At 38.5% G+C, this 21,973-nt stretch overlaps 1 protein-coding gene across 1 annotated transcript; it reads right to left on the minus strand.

Annotated features, from left to right (window-relative positions):
- Window positions 1-5,503: 5,503 nt before the first annotated feature.
- LOC109398237 (probable cytochrome P450 6a14) lies at window positions 5,504-20,193 on the minus strand. Its single transcript, XM_062850102.1, has 2 exons — window positions 16,259-20,193; window positions 5,504-16,191 (listed from the first exon to the last, which is right to left on the minus strand). The coding sequence occupies exons 1-2, from the start codon at window positions 17,340-17,342 to the stop codon at window positions 15,773-15,775; spliced, it is 1,503 nt and encodes a 500-aa protein (XP_062706086.1). The 5' UTR covers window positions 17,343-20,193; the 3' UTR covers window positions 5,504-15,772.
- Between the last annotated feature and the right edge of the window lie 1,780 nt (window positions 20,194-21,973).

Consider the following 21,973-nt stretch of genomic DNA (forward strand, 5'->3'; position numbering starts at 1 on the left):
CCCGGTCATTGCACATGGCGGGCACTGGCGCAGTCTTGTGCCGCGCGCCATTGACAGTTGCATAAAACCTCCGCATATCGTTCCTGTCCATACTTTCCTGCGCTTCAGCAATAACACTCTCTTCGTGTTGCCGTTTTTTCCTGCGGTGGATTCGTTTCTCTTCTGCTCTTGCAACCCTGTACCGCTCTCTGTTCTGCCGGGTACCGGCCACTAGCATTCGACTTCTGGCGGCATTCTTTTCGTTCGTCACTCGTTGGCAGTCCTCGTCAAACCAACCATTACGTTGGCGTCGCTGAGCGGTACCAATCACCTCTTGCGCTGTTGTTGTCACTGCTTCGTGGATAATTCCCCATAAGCTGTTGACATCTCCAGATCCGTTGGTCTCTCCTATCCTCTCGTCTAGCTTCTGATGGTACTGTGCAGCAACCCCTTCGGCTGACAAGCGCTGGATATTGAAACGCATCGTCCTGTTATTTCTTGAACTCGTGACGCTGGATAATCGCGCCCGAATTTTAGCGGCTACAAGATAATGATCCGAGTCGATGTTCGGGCCTCTGTAGGACCTCACATCTATGACGTCCGAGAAATGTCGCCCGTCGACCAGCACGTGGTCTATCTGGGAGCAAGTGTCACCACTCGGGTGTCGCCAGGTGTGTTTTTGGATATTCTTACGTGCGAAGTAGGTACTGCTGATTGCCATCCCTCTAGCAGCAGCGAATGTCACAAGGCGCAGACCATTATCGTTGGTAACAGAATGAAGGCTTTCCGTTCCAATGACAGGCCGAAAGAAACTTTCTCTGCCGATCTGCGCATTTGCATCTCCGATGACTATTTTGACATCTTGTTTTGGGCACTCTCCGTAGGCCTTATCAAGGCTCTCATAGAACTCATCCTTCATGTCATCGGGTTTGTCGTTCGTTGGCGCATAGATGCTGATCAGGCTGTAGTTGAAGAACTTGCCCTTCATCCTCAACACACAGATTCGGTCGCTTATCGGCTTCCACCGAATAACTCGCTTCATCTGCTTCCCGATCACTATAAAGCCAACTCCGCGTTCTGCCTTATCGCCGCCGCTGTAGTAGATGTGGTACTTGAATGAAGTGTTGGCGATGGGATCCACCGCTCGGAATTCGCGTTCTCCAGTTTTGGGCCAGCGTATCTCCTGGATAGCGGCAACATTAACGCCGACATTCCGCAGTTCACGAGCCAGGAGCCCAACACGTGCGGGTTCATTCAAAGTTCTCACGTTCCAAGATCCGACTTTCCGATCGTTGTCCTTTATTCGTTGCCGGGTCTGTTGCCGTTGAATCAATCCGTTTACTCTACTATTGCTTTTCTGGGTGTTTGAAGGTTTTCAGCAGGCTACCTTACCGGGGCCGCGTTGCCTACATTGCGTTGAAGGGGCTGCCTTCTTAGGTATAGCTGACGCAATACAGCATTTCATACTCAGCCGCTGGATGCCAGAACAGACGCTGTTTGAGCCGCACCTCCTTGGTGAACAGACGCTCGGGACGTACCTCCTCAATCTAGCTGAAGTCAGAAGGACAACAGTGCCCAGGCTGCACTACCAGCTAAGCACACAACTCTTAGCTGGCGGTCTTTGTCATCGTTTGACCCGTGGAAGCATGAGGTAGGAACTTGTGAGGACCAGAGCTATGTTGGACGCTCTCCTTATCGACTCACCGTTTTGCAGCCCCGATCAAACATTACATTTCCTAAGAAAATACATTTGTAATATTTTGAAGTTTTTATGTATAGGAAAACCCTTCCAAATGATTGAATAAATAACACAAAATCTCCTAGAAAATTGAGTTTCATTGGCTTCTGGGATTGTTATGGCCTTCACTGGTTTTATTGTTGATAACAAAATACACTGAAAAAAAAAATCATTCGAACAAGAAAAAGTTTTTGTTAGAAAAACTTTTTTTCCTTAAAAGTGCCCATCTTGTGATGTATGGACGGTTGGTAGGGAACATAATTACCTGTCTTGAGACAAAATTTCATCAAAATCAAAAATGGTGTTTTTGCCTTTCTCGTACACTCAGTGTACTGGAAAGGCTATATGTTCACTCCAAAAATGACTTTTCGATAGAAGGCCCGGATGATCGAGTCACATATACCAATCGACTCAGCTCGACGAATTGAGGTGATGTCTGTGTGTATGTATGTGTGTGTGTATGTATGTGTGTATGTGTGTATGCGTGTGTACAAAAAAACTCACATCACTTTTTGGCAGTAAACCTCAACCGATTTCAATGACCGATGGTTCATTCGACGCGGAATCTGGTCCCATTGTTTCCTATTGAAAATGGTTTGGATCGGTCCAGCCGTTCCGGAGATATGGCCATTTAGGTGTTCCGGAACGGTACCCCAGGAAGGGACCAGTTATGAAAATGCATCAAACCTATGCCCTATGCATGCGACACATCAAACCACGGCATTTTCGATAATCTGATGAGCGGTAAGCAGAAAAATAGTCTAAGACCATATCTGAACCGGTAGAGTACCGGAACCGGTTCCGGGTGTCCCGCCGGAAGTGGCAAATATCAAAGTGAACCAAACCCATGCATGAGACACATCAAACCACGGCATTTTCGATAACCTGATGAACGGTAAGCAGGAAAATAGTCTCAGACCATATCTGAACCGGTAGTGTTCCCGAACCGGTTCTGGGCGTCCCGCTGGAAGTGGCCAAATATACAATTGTACCAAACCCATGCATGCGGCACATCAAACCACGGCATTTTCGATGACTTGATGGATAATGAGCAGGAAAATCATCTCAGACCATATCTGAACCGGTAGTGTTCCGGAACCGGTTCTAGTCGTCCCGCTGAAAGTGGCCAAATATACAAGTGAACCAAACCCATGCATGCGACACATCAAACCACGGCATTTTCGATAACCTGATGAGCGATAAGCAGGAAAATAGTCTCAGATCATATCTGAACCGGTAGTATTCCGAAACCGGTTATAGGCGTCCCGCTGGAAGTGGCCAAATATACAATTGAACCAAACCCATACATGCGGCACATCAAACCACGGCATTTTCGATGACCTGATGGACAATGAGCAGGAAAACCATCTCAGACCATATCTGAACCAATAGTGTTCCGGAACCCGTTCCGGGGTTCCCGCCGAAGTGGTTAAATCTGAAAGAGAAACAACCCCGTACATGCGTCCAGTGTTGGTAAAATCACAATCAAAGCAGACTCATGAACCGCTCCTGCGTGAGCAAACTCGCGCGCGATTCTGAATCATTTTCTCACGCGCGAGATTTTCATGCAAAATCTCGCTCTCACGAGTCAAGCGCCGAAATCTTATTCGCTTGTAAAACGAATCCAAATCAATTTTAACGGCATTCAATGTTATTGTACGCTAGATTTGCTTTTGTTCTATCATATAATCCTAAAAACTTTGATGTAAATAATAAGAACACCAAGAAATAAAGCAATGAGTGACATCGCGAGTCAACTCATGCATGATTTTTTCAGCGGTGAGTTTGACGAGTCAAGAATCGCGCGTAATACAACTCAACCATGATATTTGAGAATTTGAGTTTTTACCAACACTGTGCGTCACATCAAATAGCGGCTTTTTAGATTACCTAATGAAAGGCCAGCAAGTGTTTCGGAATCGGTTTTGAGTGGCCGGAAGAGGCCAAATGTAAAAGTAAACCGAATCCAGGCATGTGACACATCAAATCGTGGCTTTTGCGATAACCTGATGAACAATTAGCTAGAAAATAACCTTACGTCACACTAAAGACAACTGGTAGTATTCCGGAATTGGTTCCGAGAGTCCCGTCGAAATTGTCAAACCCTGCATGTGACACCTTCAATTTGCAGCGTTTTTGGTTAACCGATGAGCAGTTAACAAGACAATAATGTTAGATCATTTTTGGTTCAGCCGGTAGTTACCCGGAATCAGATCCGGGTAGTAAAATGTAAAATTTAACCAAACCCATGGATGCGGTACATCAAATCACGACCAGTCTTGTAAACATTCGACACTTTTTACTACCTTCATTTCGTTGCCGCAGTCGGGTGTCAGTCGGCTTTGTTACATTCGTGCGCTATCGTTACCTCTTACCTACACACATTACGAGCAGTAGAACGAAGATCAATAAATATAAGAAAGGGTCAAATCAATGTCATCTGACACGATGACATGTGTCTAATTCTAGCTTTACGCATAGATTTTCAGCCAATTCCGATTATGAATGTTAATATTAGTTTATTATTGCATGTTGCATTGAATACGATACACAGATGGGCAACAAGCTCTTATTATGGAAGAAGACAGGAATAACAAAAGCCCCAAGCAACACGACTTGTTGCTAATCCAGTAACAGCAATCTTAGTGCAATTTATTCACTGTCCGTATTACGGACGACAGAACACAATTGCTTCTTCTTTGAAACCCAAAAAGCGCAGATTCTTAATTGTTATGCAACATAAACGATAAGGAATGATAAAAAAGTTGGGAAAAGATTTTGTCCAGACTCGAACCATGGACACCCGGAGTATTATCTACTCACCTTACATACTACACCAAAAGCTCTGTGAGAGAATCGATGCTCAACACACCATAAAAGCTACTGAAGTTACTTGTTACTTTATTGCACCTTCTTTGTCACAAGTTAGAGAACTGTCAAAATGAAAAGACACTCAAGTTTTCTGTAACGCATATGGAACCTAATCTGAACAAACAAACCAGAGTTAGATGTTTCATGCATGTTACATAACACATTTAATGTAAGCTGACTGTATTATCACTTCCCGAGCAAAGTCTAACAACAAAATGATAGCAAATCGAAAACACGATTTGTAATCAGCAGCAAATTGATATCATATTTTGATATCAGATTGACTTGATTAATTTCGATTTCAAATTTTGATATCGTTTTGCTGTCATTAAAAATAATTACAAATGTTTAAGTTTTTAAGTCATTTAAAAACTTCTAGGATACTTTGTATAAAGCATCTAATGATATACCATCAGTGCAATTAGCGTATTGCATTTAGTTTTCCATATTATACGAAAAAACTCTAAATTTAACGATTTTTTCCATTTTTTCGCACTGATAGCAAAAACAGTAATCAATTTGCCATCACTGATAGCAGGAATTGTTTTCAACTTGCTGTCACAGGAACATTTTTCTGCTCTCATTTTTGATTTTTAACCGTTAAAACGACCAAAACGACATCAACCTGAGTAATCATAATTTGCAATATCACAACATCAAAATAAGTTTTCGATTTGCTGTCAGACTTTGCTCGGGTTGCGAGCAATATGTAAGCTCCGCCTCCACAGATCGATGTCAAACACGTGGTAATTTGTGATTTCTATGAAACAAAGCCGCAACTTTACGGATTTCGGAGTTTAAATGCAACTCAACTCACAAGATGGAAGTTTCGTGTGCTTCTAGTGCAACTCATTTAGACCAAAGCATAGAAACCCACAATCTGCATGATGTTGCAGGTGCTGCTTGGGGCCGTACCGTCTCCCGAAGCCGCTATCATGGTGAAGTGCATTCGTTTGACATTTTTGTTTCGAACAGTAGTTTGATTGCTTGTGTTGCGAATGTCGGAGACAAAGGAGGCCGAATATCGACGAAAAGGTTCAAATGACTGTGATCTCTAACAAGACTGATCACGACTTATCGACAACCCGATGGAAAAATAGGGTCAGACCACATTAGATTCCCGGTAGTGTTACGGGTTCAGCTGTGGCTTCGAAAGTGGTTAGAAGTAAAAGAGAAGTAAACCCATTCATGCGATATATCAAATCGCGGTGATTAGGTAAAGGTGAATAAACAGCAATAAAATATACTCAGACCATAATTGGGACAACCGGTAGTGTCATGGTCCATGACTAATGGAATCAGATCCGGCTATCCCACCGGAAATTACCAAATATAAAAATGAACCAAACCCATACATACGACACATCAGATCGCAGATTCTTTGATAATCTAATGAACGGTTAGCAAGAAAATAGCCTTAGATCACATTAGAGACTAGCTGTTTTGTAGCAGAACCAACGTTCATGTGAAAAATTAAATCGTGACTTTGTTTAATGGCTTGATAAACATTAGGTATGGAACAACAGTGACGAATAGGTCTAAGTCCGCATATATGAGAACAAAATATAGACAAAACTAAAGCGATCTCATCAAATCGTACCATTTCAGATTCCTAAGGTGTAAATTTATAGCAGGATGGGTCAACAATGAATGGAAAAATAAGAATTTGATCGCTTCAACAGAAGATGGTGGCTGTTTTAAGGAATTTTGAGCTCTAAAACTATGTAAAATAAGTGTATTTGGTATGGGAAATATGTTCGGAGTCCACCAGAGTATCCAAGATAGCGGTCCAAAGTCCAAGATAATGGCCCAGTATTCAAGTTAGTGCCTATTTTATAGGATTTTTAATTCTTGCATTATGGGCATATTTTGTATGAAAATATGTCCAGAATTCAAAATTTGAAATCAGAAAACCCAAGCTGTGCGCTGTTTCACAAGGTCTGCAATATGACTATAGTTTGAATGGGGAAGAATGCCGGTTTTCGTCCAAAACTGGTAACCAGAAAATCATAAACGACATGCCAAAATTCAATATGGCGACTATTTTATGTAATTTTAGGTGCAGAGTCCAAAAATGAATACCAGAACATCCAAGATGGTGTCTGAATGTTCAAGATGGCGGTTAGTTTGGTTGGGGTAGATATCCGGAGTCATAAAATGATGACCGGAAAATCTAAAATGACGTTTCAAAATTTTGCGGCTTGATGACACTTGTTTGGTTTGAGTTTTGGATCATTGTCTTATATTTTCTGAATATTGGATGTTATGCTAATATAAAATGTATCCATATTGAGTAGATTTAGCAGGCAGTTTTCATTTTGTATTTATGTCAATGCCATCAACATGTCGCTCGAGTTTTGTTTTTTTTTTTTTAAAGACACAGACACGTTTAATGCTTTCAGTGAGCTATTTGCTCTTTGAAGGAAGCACGACACTAGACAACGGACTAGCATGCAACGCCCAGTGGCACAGCCGAAAACTTTTCCTGACAGCTGCGGCGGGAATCGAACCCGCACTCCTTAGCACGATGCGACTAAAGGCTTGGTGACCTTAGCCGCACGACCACGAAGCCGCACGTTGAAAGGATATTTTAAAGCACGAGAAAGGCACCATCACCGCTAGGTGGATAAATTAGGGTTTTTATCGGAAATTATGCGTACTTTCATTAAGTCGGATCCAAAAATACTCTAAAAGAGGTTATTTTAACAATTTTCAAAAATCCAACTTGAATTGTGGAGCAGACCAGGTGTGATGATTAAAGCCCGTGACTATCACGCCGAGGACCTGGGATCGAGTCCTACTTCCGACAAACTCGTAATATGTGAGTTCTTTCTTCGGAAGGGAAGCAAAGCGTGGGTCCCGAGATGAACTAGCCTAGGGCTAAAGAGATAAATTAAAAAAAAAACTTTTTTGGTCCACCATTTCTCTATTTTGACCCACCGTGCAATGAACTTCATAATTCGTCCACTATAATATATCAACAAAAATATCACCTGTTTGAGATATTTGATTTTAAGTTGTTGTTCAAAATAAAAATACCAACATTTTGCAAAAATAAAAACACAATATGAAAAGATGTTTCTGTCGCATTTGTTTTCAACCCAAGTTTCAACCTTAATTAATTTGGATTGTCAAAATTCGAAGTCGAAGTTTATATTTCTAGTCACTTTTTATTGTTCTCCAACTCGAAAGAGATATGAACTATAAAGGAATATGACATGTTATTTTCATATGTCTATCGAAATATTTGTATTTTTCAAGACCAACTATAACAATGTTGAAACTAAGACAACCCCTCCCTTTTTAGTTATTTCTCCTACGATTGGAAAACAAAACCAGGTCAAGTGAAGTAACACTTAGCCTGTGGATTCACTTTCCGTCCCGCAGACACTCAAATTCCGGATGCACGTACACACACGCTTCCACACATCACGTAGCTGCACGACGAGGATTACGACGATGGCAAAAACTTCGACGACGCAGGAAGCGACTTATCAAATTTTCCTCCCGCCCTGCCACAGCCAGGCTTTGCCATCATCATCCATGCATCCAATCACTATTCGCAATATCGAATCGTAAAGCAGGCACGGCACGAGTCTTACCCCAATAGTGAAATGCACCGTCGTCGTCGTCGCCTTGCGCCAAGCTGTAGAAAGACAGGATACCATATCTCTGTGCCCAACCACCAATGGCATCATGTAGAAGGGCTTACATTGTAGGTGGGGGTACCCAGACATCGGAAACCATAGACGTGTGCAACTATGGGGAACCGCATACCGATCACAGATCACAAATCATCAAAGTCAGGACCGAGCTCTATCACAGAAGAACTATGCTTTTATGAGGAATCTGGTGCGAAAGTTGTGGGCAAATATAAAAATGGGATTGATGTTTGCCCTGGTGAATGGTATCCCGAATGCATGTGGGTTACCATACCAGATGATAAGGCAACGAAGGCTCTTGGTTAAACAGTGAGAAAGTGCTCAGTTCTTATAGAACACTAAGTCAATTGAATATGTGCTATGGCAGTTTTGACATTGCACAGTTAATTTAGTAGTTAGTTAAATAAATGACAAGCGAATAACAGTTTGAGATTTTACCTAAACATGTTCTTCTATCCGGGATATGACAACTGGGGTTACCAAAGTAGCTTCAAGTGAGGGATCTACTCACGTATCCTAGTGGTATGTGGGGTACTCCGACGACGGAGAGAAAGAAGCAGGGAGTGGGTAAAGCATACTACTCACAGTCTCAACCGCACACACAAACCAACTGTTTTCCCGGTTTTGGCTGTCGATGGTTGGTAGGTACGAGAACTTTGATGAGCTGCTTTGCGAATTATGCGAGAAGTCACGAAATTGGAGCTAGAGACAGTCGTCGTGATAATGGAATCGACGACGACGGACTGGCGCCGTGAGGAAGAGTACGAGAGGAAGGAAGCATTACCGGTTTGTCTATCTCTATCATCTAGCCTAGTTGAGCAAGTGGAGGGATTTGGAAGACAGATTCGAAGCGGCTTTCGTAGGAAACTTGCCAGGAGGGAAGCATTCAATTAGTTTGATCAACAGGAGAGCACTCGAAGGATATCGTTTACACGCTCGTAATTGATATGACAGCGAAGAAAGGGAAAGCCTTACGAGGTAGTGTCTTTTTCTGATGAACCAAAAAGTTGTTTAAAACGTTACTCACTGTGGAAAATGCGAATTGTATGCTAGTTTATGCTTGGTTTTGGTCAATTTGCTAATTACTAATTACAATCGTAAGAATGATATAATATCAACATTTTTTTATGAATTTTTCATGGAATATACATCCACCTCTTAAGAATGCTTCAAGAATTCGAAAGTTAAAATTCTAAAAATAACTCCACTGAATATAAGACATATCATTTGACTTTCTGTAAGAATATTTCCAAAAGTATATCAATAAATCATATTTACGGTATATACCAAAGGCTGGTTATACCGGTATAACCAGGGCTTTAAAGTGACAAAAATTATATTGTTAGCATTCTTGTAAAAATGTAAAACTGCTACTTGAGATTAAATATAGTGAATTGTGTATTTAAAATAATGAATTTACCAATTAACCTTGTGCTGTACTAACATACTTTTTAACACAATATTGCCTTCTTCAATTCGTTTTAACTTTTTCAGTAACATAAATTAACGTCATTCTTGAACTCGGTAAGCTGATGATAGTTTTCAGTATATAATCATGCCCACAGCACAAAAACGTGAAGGACAAAAGATTAATTTTAACTTTCCATACAAGGCTGATGATTTGAATGCGATTTTCGTTAGGTTTGTAAGCAAAGTTGCTTGCTTCCCACATCTCATTCTCCGTAACAAATGTTCAGATTAAGCTAAAATTCTGTAACTTGCTTACATCTTATATTTCAAATGTTCGTTGAAAATTTTTTGAATTGCTCTTTTTTGAAAAAGAAAACTACAAATTTTCATTTTTTTAATGTATTTGATTTTTAATGAATTCCATAAATTAGTTCCACCTAAAAAAAATTTATGCATGATTTCGGAATCAGCAGTTAATTATGCATCAAAAATGTTGATCGTTGATATGAGTTCACGACTTTCGTTTTATTTTATCAATCAATCAATTTTGAGCAATGAAGTTTTTTTTTAATGTTTCCTAAAGTTACCCGTTTACCCGTCACTCATGCTTTCTGCGATTACACTTGTTTTTTTAATTATTCCCAAGAATTCTCCTTAAGTTGGCCCTGGTATTCCTTCATAGATTAGTTTCTTCCGAAATTTCTCCAGGGATTTATTGCGGAGTAGCACCCTGAATTCCAGGAATTGCTGTCAGATTTTTTCGGAATACTTCTCGGAATTTGTCCCAGGATTTCTACAAGTATGTCTACCGGTATTTTTCAAGATTCTTCAGGATTTTTTTTGTTGGTTTTCGTTAACTCATTTATACCAAAAGATTTTTTGAAAATTTTCCCTGAGCTCTTCCCAGACTTTCTTCCGAATATTTTCGTGGATTTTTTTTTATAACTTTCTATGGTTCTTCCACGTTGCAGACGTCATGTTTTTCCATTATATTTTTTCCGCATAGTCCTTCTCCTGGAGTTTTTCGGGAATATATCTTCGAATTTCTTCCAGGATTTCTACTCAGGATGTTTCCAGAGCTGCTGGATTTTTTGGCGTTTCTCCTAGTATTTCTCCAAGAATGCCACCCATGAAATTCTCCAAAGTTGATTCAGGTTTTTTTTTTCATATTTTACAAGAGGTTTTCGCTGGATGTCTTTTCAAGATTTTTCCAGAATTACTGTCAGAGCTTTCCACCACAAATACGAGCTGTTGGCCGAGGAAACCACATTCCAGTTCCCCCTATACTGGAACGCCTGGATGGAAATGACCTTAATTTGCGCCTGTTTTAATATTATTCCTTGGAAAATCCCTCAATGTATTATTATTTTACGAAATTTTTCTGCAATCATCTCAGAAGACGCATTTTTGAAGATTTTTTTTTTAAGTTTAGCAGAAATAGAAGAATCATATATTCTTAAAGATTCCTCCGAGAATAATTTTAGAATGTATATCTTGAGAATTTCCTCCGGGACACCTCCATAAATTCCTTTAGGGATTTTTTCATAATTTATCTTTATATTTCTCTAGGAGTTTCTCCGGGGATTTTTTTTTTAATTTCTCAAAAGTTACAATTTCAGCTGTTTTTTTAAAGAGATGCGGTGATTCTTTCAGAGATCATTTTGGAAATTATTCTAGATTTTTCTTTCAGCAATTCAGAAAAAAATCCAGAAACTCTTTCAGAAATTATTGTTGAAATTTCTCATAAGGTTCCTTCAGATATTTCCGATAGTCATTTATTCAGAAATTGATTTATAAATTCCTCAACAAAATTCGCAAGAGAATCCTCCATTGTTTTCTACAGAAGTTCCTTCAAATATTCGTCCAGGGATTACTTGTGATTAATTCACACCTAAGACCCCTTGAAGAAATTTTCAGGAAATATTTTAGACATTTCTTCGGTGATGCTTCAGGTTTTTTTCCAAGTTTCTCCCAGAAATCCAGAAAATCGTCCAGTAATCACTCCAGAATCTATTCCTTTTCATCAATCCAGTTCTTCTAGAATCCTTGGAAAACATTTTTTATGAAATTTCTCCAGTGCTTTTCTTAAGAAATCCTTCAGGATTTTTTATATATTGCAGGTTTTCGTTCAGAAATTTCTCCAGGTACTTCAGTATTTTTTATGTACTAATCCTTTTAGACATTATATAAGCCATTCTTTGAAGTATTCCTCCAGGGATATTTCCCACAGTGTTTCCATCTATTCCTTCAGAAAATTCTTCACGGATCCCTCATAAATTCATCCTCTACGGTTTTCTTCAGGAACGCCGGTGGTTTTTTTTTGCAAAACAAATTCCCTTGGAATTACTTCCACTTTTTTAGGTATTCTCTCAGGCATTCATCCTGAAATTCCTCCAAAGATAGCTTCAGAAATTTTGGCTTTTTGGCTGTTTCTGCTCACTATAGGATCGAAAATTCAAACGTTCTTTACCACGATGAACCTAATTCTAAATGATAACTTTTTCGATCATATTCCGCTCTGTGTAACTTTTAGAAGGATTTTTCTTGTGCTCAAATGCCTTCATCATACATCTCGGCACCAACATTTCAAAAGGGCGTAAATGCATTTGGAAGTAATACCTTCTTTCAAAGCTGTAGGTCGTACTGCCTCCCTTACACTCAAACCACCGTGGTTGTCGGAAAGAGGAGAGTTTTCCCATCTGGTACTTGTTGTGAAAAACATGGAAATCATAACACATGATCCACAGCTTTCAAAGAAGGTGATGATTCCAAAAGCAGTTACGCCCTTTTGAAATGTTGGTATCGATCTATCCAAACGAGAATCAGCAGGACCTATATTGTTGACCCTTTTTTTTGCATGGTTTTCTCACTTACTCTGTGCTTACTCCCTTCAAAGTCAGCTCATTTCCTAAGTGACATTTCAAGCTCTGTGCATCATTTGTGCACAATTTTTCCAAGGTGTTCCTATGAATGTTTATGTATTTTGAAACAAACTGTTGAAATCAAATAAACCGCTGCACAAATTCCGAGAAAATAGGTAGATCAACAGGATGGAGCCTTAAAAAAGGCTAGTCATCAATAATTTTAAATGGCAATATTTTCTCTCTGCGTCCACACTTTCTTTAGCGGTCTTTATAAATGTTTCCAACGTTCACGAAATCTTGGTGAAGTTATTGGGGAAGCCCTGGAGTGGATATTGTTTTTAAAGAATCTGTTTGAATCTGGGAGAAATTCTGGAAACCCTGGAAACCTTAAGAGAATATCCAGGAAAAATATCAGGAGGAGTTCTGGAACAAATTCCGAGAGGAATTATAGGAAAACTTCGGGAGCAACTCTGAGAGGAAACCAAGGAGATATTCAGGAAAAAGTTTCGGGACAAACCTGTATATTTATTTTTTGCGTGCCTCTAAACATGCGCATGGTATTGAAAACTTATCCTTCTAAATGTAAGAAACCCATCTATGTATTTTTATTTTTTTTTTGCGCCGCCAAACGAATAAAAAATCCATGTGAGTGGGATTTCATCCAAAAATTTCATCAAAGATTCCACCAGGGATTCGTTTAGAAATTCGTCCAAGAAATTGTTTAGAAATTCATCTACATTTTTTTAATATCTTTAGGGATTCTTTCAGGATATCCTTCGAAAAATTTTCCACCAATAGATTTCATCAGAAATTCCTGCAAGATTTTTTTTCACGTCCAAAACTTTCTTCAACAAGTTTCACAAAAGTTCCTTCGGAAATTCCTCCATGGATTGCTCCAAAGAAACAATTCCTGTGCTGATCATTTAATAACCCAACTAGTTTTTATTTACACAATTTTCTTCAGAAATTGAATCAGAATTCTTTTGAGGATTCCTCCCGATAACCATCAAGTCGTTTTCAAGAAAATCTGACATGGACTGCATCTGAAATTCCTTCCTGTATTTCTCCAGGGCTTCCTCCAGAATTTCTCCTACAAAACCCATCAGAGGATCCCTTTACAAAATCTTCTCAAAGTTTTTTCCAGAAATCCCTTCACAGATTGCTTGAGAAAATCTTATAGGATTCTTTTTGTTATCTTCAAAATAAGCGTTAAAGAAGTTTCACAGAGATTTCTTCAGATATTAGTCTGAAGTTTCCTACAGAATATTCTCCATTTATTCCATAAAAAATCTTCCATGGGTTCTTTATGAATTTCCTCCAGGGATTCCCCTGGAATTTTCAGTTTTCGAGGAATTCTTTCAGGAAATCCTGAATGGTTTGTTTCAGAAATGCCTTTGAGATGGTTTAAAGAAGTGTATCCAAATGTTTCTTTGGAAATCTCTCTAACAAATCCTTTTACTTTTTTGTTTAGAAATTCCTCGGGATATCTCCAGTCCTCTTCCGAAATTACTCTTGAGATTCCTTCATTATATTCTTCAAATATACATCTAGAAAGCATTCTATTGATTTTATCAGAAATTGCTCCAAGGATTCTGCCTGAATCCTTAAAAAAATCAGAAATTCAGATTTCCTTCGAAAATTTTTCCAAAGTTTGCCTCATACATTCTTCCATAAATTCCGTCTGAAAGTCACCAGAAACTTCATAACAATTAGTTCGGATTTTTTTAAATAAATTTCTTCTATAAGGGCTATATAGATTCCTTTTGCTTTTCATCCAAGGATTCTTTCACGAAAATTTCCACGGATTCCTTAGGAAATTACTCCAGTAATTCCTTCATAACTTCATACAATTTTTCAAGAATTTGTCCAGATTATCCAGTGAATACTTCCAAAATTCTTCGTAGGATTCTTTCAGAAACTGCTCCAAGGATTCCGTCTTTACAGATTTCCAAGGATTCCTGGAGTTCCTCCAGAAATGTCTCCAGGAATCCTTTCGTATCATCCTTCAAGGATTCCTTCAGAAATTTCTCCAGGAATTTCTTCAGAATTTTTCAGACACTTTTTCCATGCTTCGTTTGTAAATTGTTCTAGCAATCTCTTCAGTAACTCTAGCAGGAATTGCGTCTCCATATTTTCAAGGATTCCTGAAGAAGGTGTAGGTATGATCTCTCCTGGCATTTCAGAAAATCTTCTAGGGATGTGTTCAGAAAACGCTTGCAGGATTCTTTTAGATTTTTTTCCAAGAATTTATTTAGAATTTAATCAGAGTTGTTTTCAATGTTTGAATGTTTGGAATCTGCTCTAGCGGTTTCTTAAAAATTCATCACGAACTTCTCAATGAACACCATCATTGGAAATTCTCGAAGCAATAGCTCCGGGAATTTCTGCAGGAATTCCGGCATAAATTTATAAACAGATTCTTGTACGTATTGTTCAATAGTTTCCTCTAACATTTCCTTCACAAATACCTTGCAATTCATTCAAGCATTTTTTGAGAAATATTTGCTAGGAATTAAACATAAAGTCCATAAAAAAGTGAAGATTTTATTTTTCTGAAATATTGTCAGATCCAATTCGTCCATTAGTTTCTCCAGATATTTCTCCAGGGATTCCTTAAGGGATTTCTTAAGAAATTTTCTTAGCAAATTCACCAAAGGTTTGCCACGGAGTTCCTTCAGGTATTCCTCATTGAAGATCCAAAGATCCAAAGATTCGGCCAGCAATTTCTTCAGAAATTGCTTCGAAGACTCCTTCAGCAAGGATTTCTTCGGGTATTTATGTAGGATTTCTTCAAAAGTTTATTTTATTGAGTATTTTTTTCAGAATTTTCTATATCGATTTCTATGGAAATCTCCCAAAAATTCCTTAAGAAATTTTAGGCAGTTTTTTTAGTTTGTTTTTTACACTGAACCCTAATATGTAACGCGTACCAATGCAATGCTGAATTCAGAAAATAAATTGTGTGAATTAGTCACCGCAGTGAATGTACTCTCCTAACATACAAATGATAGAATCGTACAGATTTTTGTGTTTATATTTTCAGCATGCATGATATTTATTAATTGGAATAGAGCCCGCAAATCCTCACGCAAGAGAAGTTCATGGTTGAGACTTGAGACCTCGTCTACTGAATGTGACACATTTTAAATTGACACTGTTAATAACAACATCAAGAACCATTTTTACTTACTGAAATGGAATTGAAATTTCCGGTAACTAGATAATAATGGTCGTATAATACTCTTTTTCTATTTTATTTCTTCCACTTTCAGCCACATTCCTCCCTCCGGAGACATCGATGCGTGCTTCGGCGATATTATCAGCGGTACAGCCGTCTTGGAGCACTTGGAAAACTTGAACCTCATCAACATTGCCGCCACTCCGACTTTGGCCATCAACATTCCGAACCGCGCTGCAATGCAGTTGCGGGGACCTTCGCCAAAGGGCATGAATGTGAACGGCAATCGCTTGGCTATCTCCTCTGCACTGAACCTCTCCGGATCGAAACGTTCCGGATCCGGATAGTACTCCTCATCGTGATGGATACCGTGCACTGGGATCACCACGTTGAGGCCTTTCTTGAGAATAAGATCTGAGTTGGGCACTTTGTAGTCTTTGGTGACGCAACGACCCAAGTTTCCCGCCGGTGGGTATTTCCTCATAGTTTCTGAAATATGATAATCAACATTGCGACTAAGTTTGTCATGATAACACCTATGCTGACAAAAACCTACCGTTAATACACTGATCCAAATAGCTCATATCCATCAAAGCGTCATAATTCAAACCACCATGTCTTGCAACAGCCGCCAAAACGTTTTCTCTAGCACGCTGCTGGATATCCCCCTGTAGCGATAGCTCGTACAAACAGAACATCATCACCGTGCTGGACGTCTCATAACCAGCCAAGAAAAATACAAACGACTGCGCCACCACCTCGTTCAGCGTTATCTTCCCCACGTCTTCGTCCGATCCCTCCAGCTTGCCCTCCAACATCAGCTGCATCGACAGGTTAATGAAATCGTTCCGCTGCACGTGGTTCATCTGCCGGAATGCGATCGTTCTGCGAATGACCTTGAAGAAGAACTCCGACACATCGGTGGGCACGGTTTTAACGTGCACCCGCTTCGCCAGGCTCTTGAACAGCGATATGAAGAAAAATTTGATAACTCGACTGTTGGCCACGTGAAACATTCTGACTCCCATTTTTCGGAACTCTTCCTCCGGGTTGGTCAAACTGTTGCACTCCAGGCCGAACGCACAAGTTCCGATGACGTCGATCGTGAAACGATTTAGCCACTCTTTCATTTCGACATCTTTGCGGTTCTGGTTGATGGACTTGGATAAACACTCTTGAAATCGCTCGGCAACTGTTACAACCATGGGACACATCAATTTCAGCTTTCCGGAAGAGAACGTCGGAGAGAGCTTTTTTCGCAAATTGGTCCAGTAGCTTCCTTCGATGTTAAACAAATGGCATGATATGGGATCATCCTTTTCGTTGCAGTATAAACCTCGATCGTGAAAATGCTGGAAGTCCTGGATTAAAACATTTCTCATCAGCTGTCGATCCAGCACAACGGCAAATGGAGTCGTGAAAAAGAATACCCCGCCAATGGGACACTTTTTGCACTTGAGCTCATTGTAGTAATGGGTCGTCAACTGAGACGTGTGAACTCGTTTTCCATTTACAAGCAGATTTCCGAAGGGAAATTTGGGTTTAATAAAGGGTACTCCTTGCCGTTTCCAGAACGAGTACTTCCGACGAACATACAAATTCGCAAGTGTAAAAACACCTATCAGAATGTAGATCCACATTTTCCTAAACTCTACCAGTTCATGTAAACTGAATGACTATTCGTTGAAGACTGAAACAAGTTCAGCGAAGGGATTCCCTGATGGGTCACCAAACATTTAAGAGCAAACAGCTAAGCTGATAACATTGAGCGCATAAAAACAAGCCCAAATTAAGATGCGTAAGGGCTGCCTGCCATAGGGAAATCGGCCGCAAGAGATGAGCAACGCGTTTTACCGGTTTGATCCGCATCAAGTGGCTGGTAATGTGCGTGGCTGATTCGAGGGAAAGAAGTTGAGTGGAAGGGCTTCGGATATCATGTTGTATAGAATCTGATAATATTATAATATTATGGAAAGATGCGCATACCAGTCAGTGGATTTTACAACTATGACTAAACTGTTTTTGTTTTTGTCTGTTTCAAACTATAATTTTGTTTTTGTTTTGATGTCTTTAGGATCGAATATTTTGTTATCATATAAGTACTGTAAGGTTTTATTTTACTTAAATAAATAATAAGTACACAGCAAAAAAAAAAAAACGTGTGAAATCAAATCGTTTTAGATTCACATCAATTGAATCTTAAAAGCGATGTACACCTCGCAGCAAATCAGTCGTCGCCGCTGGAAAGTACGTCTAACTAGCAATAGCTATAACCAAACCGACAGATAAATCATATAAAAGTAAAATACTGGTATGAGTTCGTACGAGTAAACGGGTTATACTTTTCTAATGAAATGAGCTTATTGGTGCCTTCCAGCATCATCCGGGGTATACATGGAGTGATAACTATTGAGCAACTTGGTTAATTAGTGAAGTTATGTCTACAAATGGATCGCATGTATCTACGTCTATGCATATTACAAATTTGTTTACTGGGTATTGTGTTGTTGGCCGATATTTTTCCATCCAAACACTTTCTTTTTTTAACAAGTGTAATGTTGGTGACACAACTGGTGGTATTGTTTGATCACAGAAACAAAAAATGTGTAATATGACATCATTTTCGTAGGTTATTTCACCGAGTTTGAAAGTGGTTGATAAATATGATACTACTTCTAGGTACCAACTGGAAAGGATTTGTTGACACTTTCCGGTGCCAATCAGGATATACATGGGGAGTGTAATAACCAGTGGTGTCATCGAGGTTACTCCAAGTTACTCACTGAGTAACCAGCTCTTGAGAAAAAAAAAACTTAAAAAAATCTATCAAGAGATTAGTACCTAATCTTTTCCAGAGATTTCTAGAGTTCTGAAATTTCTCAAAAGGTCATTTTAGAAAATTGCTTAAGAAATTCATTCGTATTTTTTTAGAAATTTTTTAATGATTCCTACAGAAATTCTTTGAGAGATTCCTCCAGAAAACATCAAACTATCCATGGATAGTTTTATACATAAATTTGATTTCCTGCAAAAAAAAATCCTCCAAAAATTCCCAACGCAATGCCTCCGGATTTTTTTTTCAAAAAAAAAAGAAAATACCAGGAAGCCCTAGGAAATTTCTCTTATCCCTCAAAACACTCAAAGTTTCCTTTAGGGCTTCTTTTCAAATGTTTTTAAAAGATTAATCTAGAAATCAATCAAAGAACTCCTTCATAAAACCTTCCTCAGTACTCAGCGTACTTCCTGAATAGAATGCGCCAAGTCTTGAGTGATTTGTCTAAACGCTGATACACCATCACGTTGTTCGATTCGGCCTTCGACGATTTTTTTTGCATTGGCCCGTCAGGAGACCTTGATCAGCTGGCAGCACAAATAGAGAGATGAAGAGATGGGTAGATGGTTGCACTCTATCATCATCCCACAGGTGTCGAAGAAGCCGTGGCTCAAAGGTTTTAATTTATGCCGCGATTTCATTCGTGTGATGTGTCGACTGATGTCCAACCACTTTATGTTAAACGCACATACCTTCCGTTTTGAACTCTCACTACTCTCAGAAAGCAATATCTGTGTCTGTAGTGTGGCTTACCATGATATTGAACATGTCGTGTGGGGATGCGATGAGTATCGTGAGGTCAGATCTGAGCTGCATGAAATTCTTCGGGTCCAAAGAAAACAACAGAAACCAGTTAGAGAAGTGTGGGTTGGCCTTGATTGGAAATACATGAATCTCATTTATTAAATTTTTGTTGTCCGCCTTCCTTGTTTTCGTTGTCCGCCGTTTGATTTTGTTGTTGGCCCCTGTCTGTCCCCCCTCCTTCCATTTGTCCTTGTCTTGTCGTTGTCTACTGATAAAGTCCTTCCTTTTTGGTTCCGCTACAGATCTGGACAATTTGTCCCATCAATATTGTTGGTCTAAGTTAGCAAATAATTTAGTTTAAAACCCATAAATCCCTCCTTCCCAATTTTATTTCATTTTATTTTATTTATTTTTTTCCCTTAATCCATAACCTTGAAACAACCGCAAGCACTTCAGCTTCCCAAACTAACATAGTATTAAGGCAGTTATGAATTGTATAATGTAAAAACAAATTATTTCGGCCCAGTTATGTGGCACCCGAGCCTTCCAAATAAACGAATAAGTAAAAAAAAAACCTTCCTTGAATTCCATCCGGAATTGTTCCATGGATTCCTTTTGACAATCTTGGAAAACAATCTTATACGGATTTCTTCCGTAGTTCTGAAAGTTTTCTTAGGACATCTACCATGAATTTATAAAGAAATTTCACAAGAATTTTATTTAAAATTACATCCCGAGGGTACTAGAACATTTTGAAAAAAACTTCCATGGGCTTCTTCAGAAATTCCTCTATAAGTTCTTTCAAAGTTTCGTACGAAAATTCTTTCAGGAAATCATCTTCGGATATCTAAGAAAAGCTTTCAGTGATTTCTTCCGAAAGTTTCTTAAGAAATTTCTCAACGGATTATTGTAGAAAATTTTCCAAAGACTCTTTCCAGAAGAGTTCTTTTGGAGTTTTCTTAAAAAAAAGTCTTCCACAATTCCTTAACAAATTTGCCTGTACATTTCTTGAGAAATGCGCCATGAGATACTATCATAAATTTGTTCAAGGATTCAATCTATAGATTTTTTCAAAAGTTTTTTTCAGAAATACCAATTCAGAAATTTATCCAAGAATATTTTATGTAAATTTTTATGAGTTCCTCCCGAAAGTCCGCCAGGGATTACTTCAGAAATTCTTCCAGGGATTCGTTTAGAAAATCCTTCAAGCATTACTCCGGAAGTCTGTCATAAATTTCTACAGGGATTACTTCAGAAATTATTTCTTCCATAAACTTTACCTGTGTTTGTTTTTTGAAAGTATTCCAGAAATTTATCTAGAAAATCTTGCAGGAATTCCACCAAAGATTTTTTTCAAGATTTCTTCCAGATATTTATCCATGTATTTCACCACAAATTGCTCCGGCATTTATTTTAAGGAAGAGTTTGTTCGCGGATTCTTTGAGGAGTTTATCCAGGAATGTTTCCTAAAAATTTCTACATTGATTCCTTTAGAAATTTCTCAAGAGTTTTTTTAAGTACCCTACAGATATTCCTTCAAAAAAATGTCCTCAAGCTTTAAGAAATGCTTCCAGTGATTCCTTCAAATGAAAAGTTCAGAATCCCTTGAAAAATTTCTCATCAGATTTCTTAAGAAAATATACCACAGACTCCTTTGAAAAATTTATTTAAAGGATTTCATCAGTAATTTTCCTTAAGATTACTTAATGAAAAAATACCTTCTTAAAAACTTCTTTATTTTAACAAGAGACGATCCTGCCAAGGGCTGAAAGTCTCTTTAATAAAGACAAATCAATCAATCAATTTATTTTAACTTTGGAGATACCTAGAAGAAATTCTTGAACATTTTCTAGAGCGACTCCTAAACAAAAATTCCTGGAGAAGGACCTGAAGAAACAGCTTAAAATATCTTCTTAATTTCTAGGGAAAAATCAGGAAAAACTTCTTGGAGTATCTCTTAAAGTAATTTCAAGGTAAAATTGCTTGAAATATTTATGGAAGGCATGCTGTAGAAATCCGTAGAGAAATTTTCGGAAGAATGTCTGCAAAAAGTCTGCCAAAATTCTTGTAAAAATTTCAAACAAAAATACCAGTGGAATTCTTGTATTAATCCTCCAATAAATCTCTGAGGAAAGAAGGAACCCTCAGAAGAAGTCTTGAAATTATTTTTTATAGAAGACTAGCTGTCCCGGCAAACTTTGTCTTGCCAGGTTTGACAATTGTGGAGGTCATTTTAGCACAGCACTCTAGATTGGTTTCATTTCGATCCTGTTGAATTTCTTCTCGATTCATGAAAAATCATTACTTTCACAGTTTTTCTACTTTTTAGTTGATTTTCGTAACTTTTTATTACATATAAACACAGCCACCACGAATACGAATCGAACCGTGCAAGACTCATGCTTATCAGTTCAGCCGTTCGTGACTTTTGTTGCCTCAAAGGGATTCAAACTCATTTTTATATATATAGATTTTCTTAAACTATTTCTTCAAAAATAATAATCACTGAATCACTAAATTTCTGAAGGAGAAATTTCTGGAGGAAAGCTTTCAGAAACAAAAACATCATGGAAAATCTTCTGTATGAGTTTCTTAAATTTTGAGAGAATACCTGGAAGGTTATGAGAACTCTTATGAAAGTGTTCATAGAAGGATTTCTAGATAAATTCTTTGAAAAATGCCAAGGAATAGATT

This window comes from Aedes albopictus, chromosome 2 (assembly GCF_035046485.1).
Source record: "Aedes albopictus strain Foshan chromosome 2, AalbF5, whole genome shotgun sequence".
In the NCBI taxonomy this organism is placed as follows: Eukaryota; Metazoa; Arthropoda; class Insecta; order Diptera; family Culicidae; genus Aedes; species Aedes albopictus.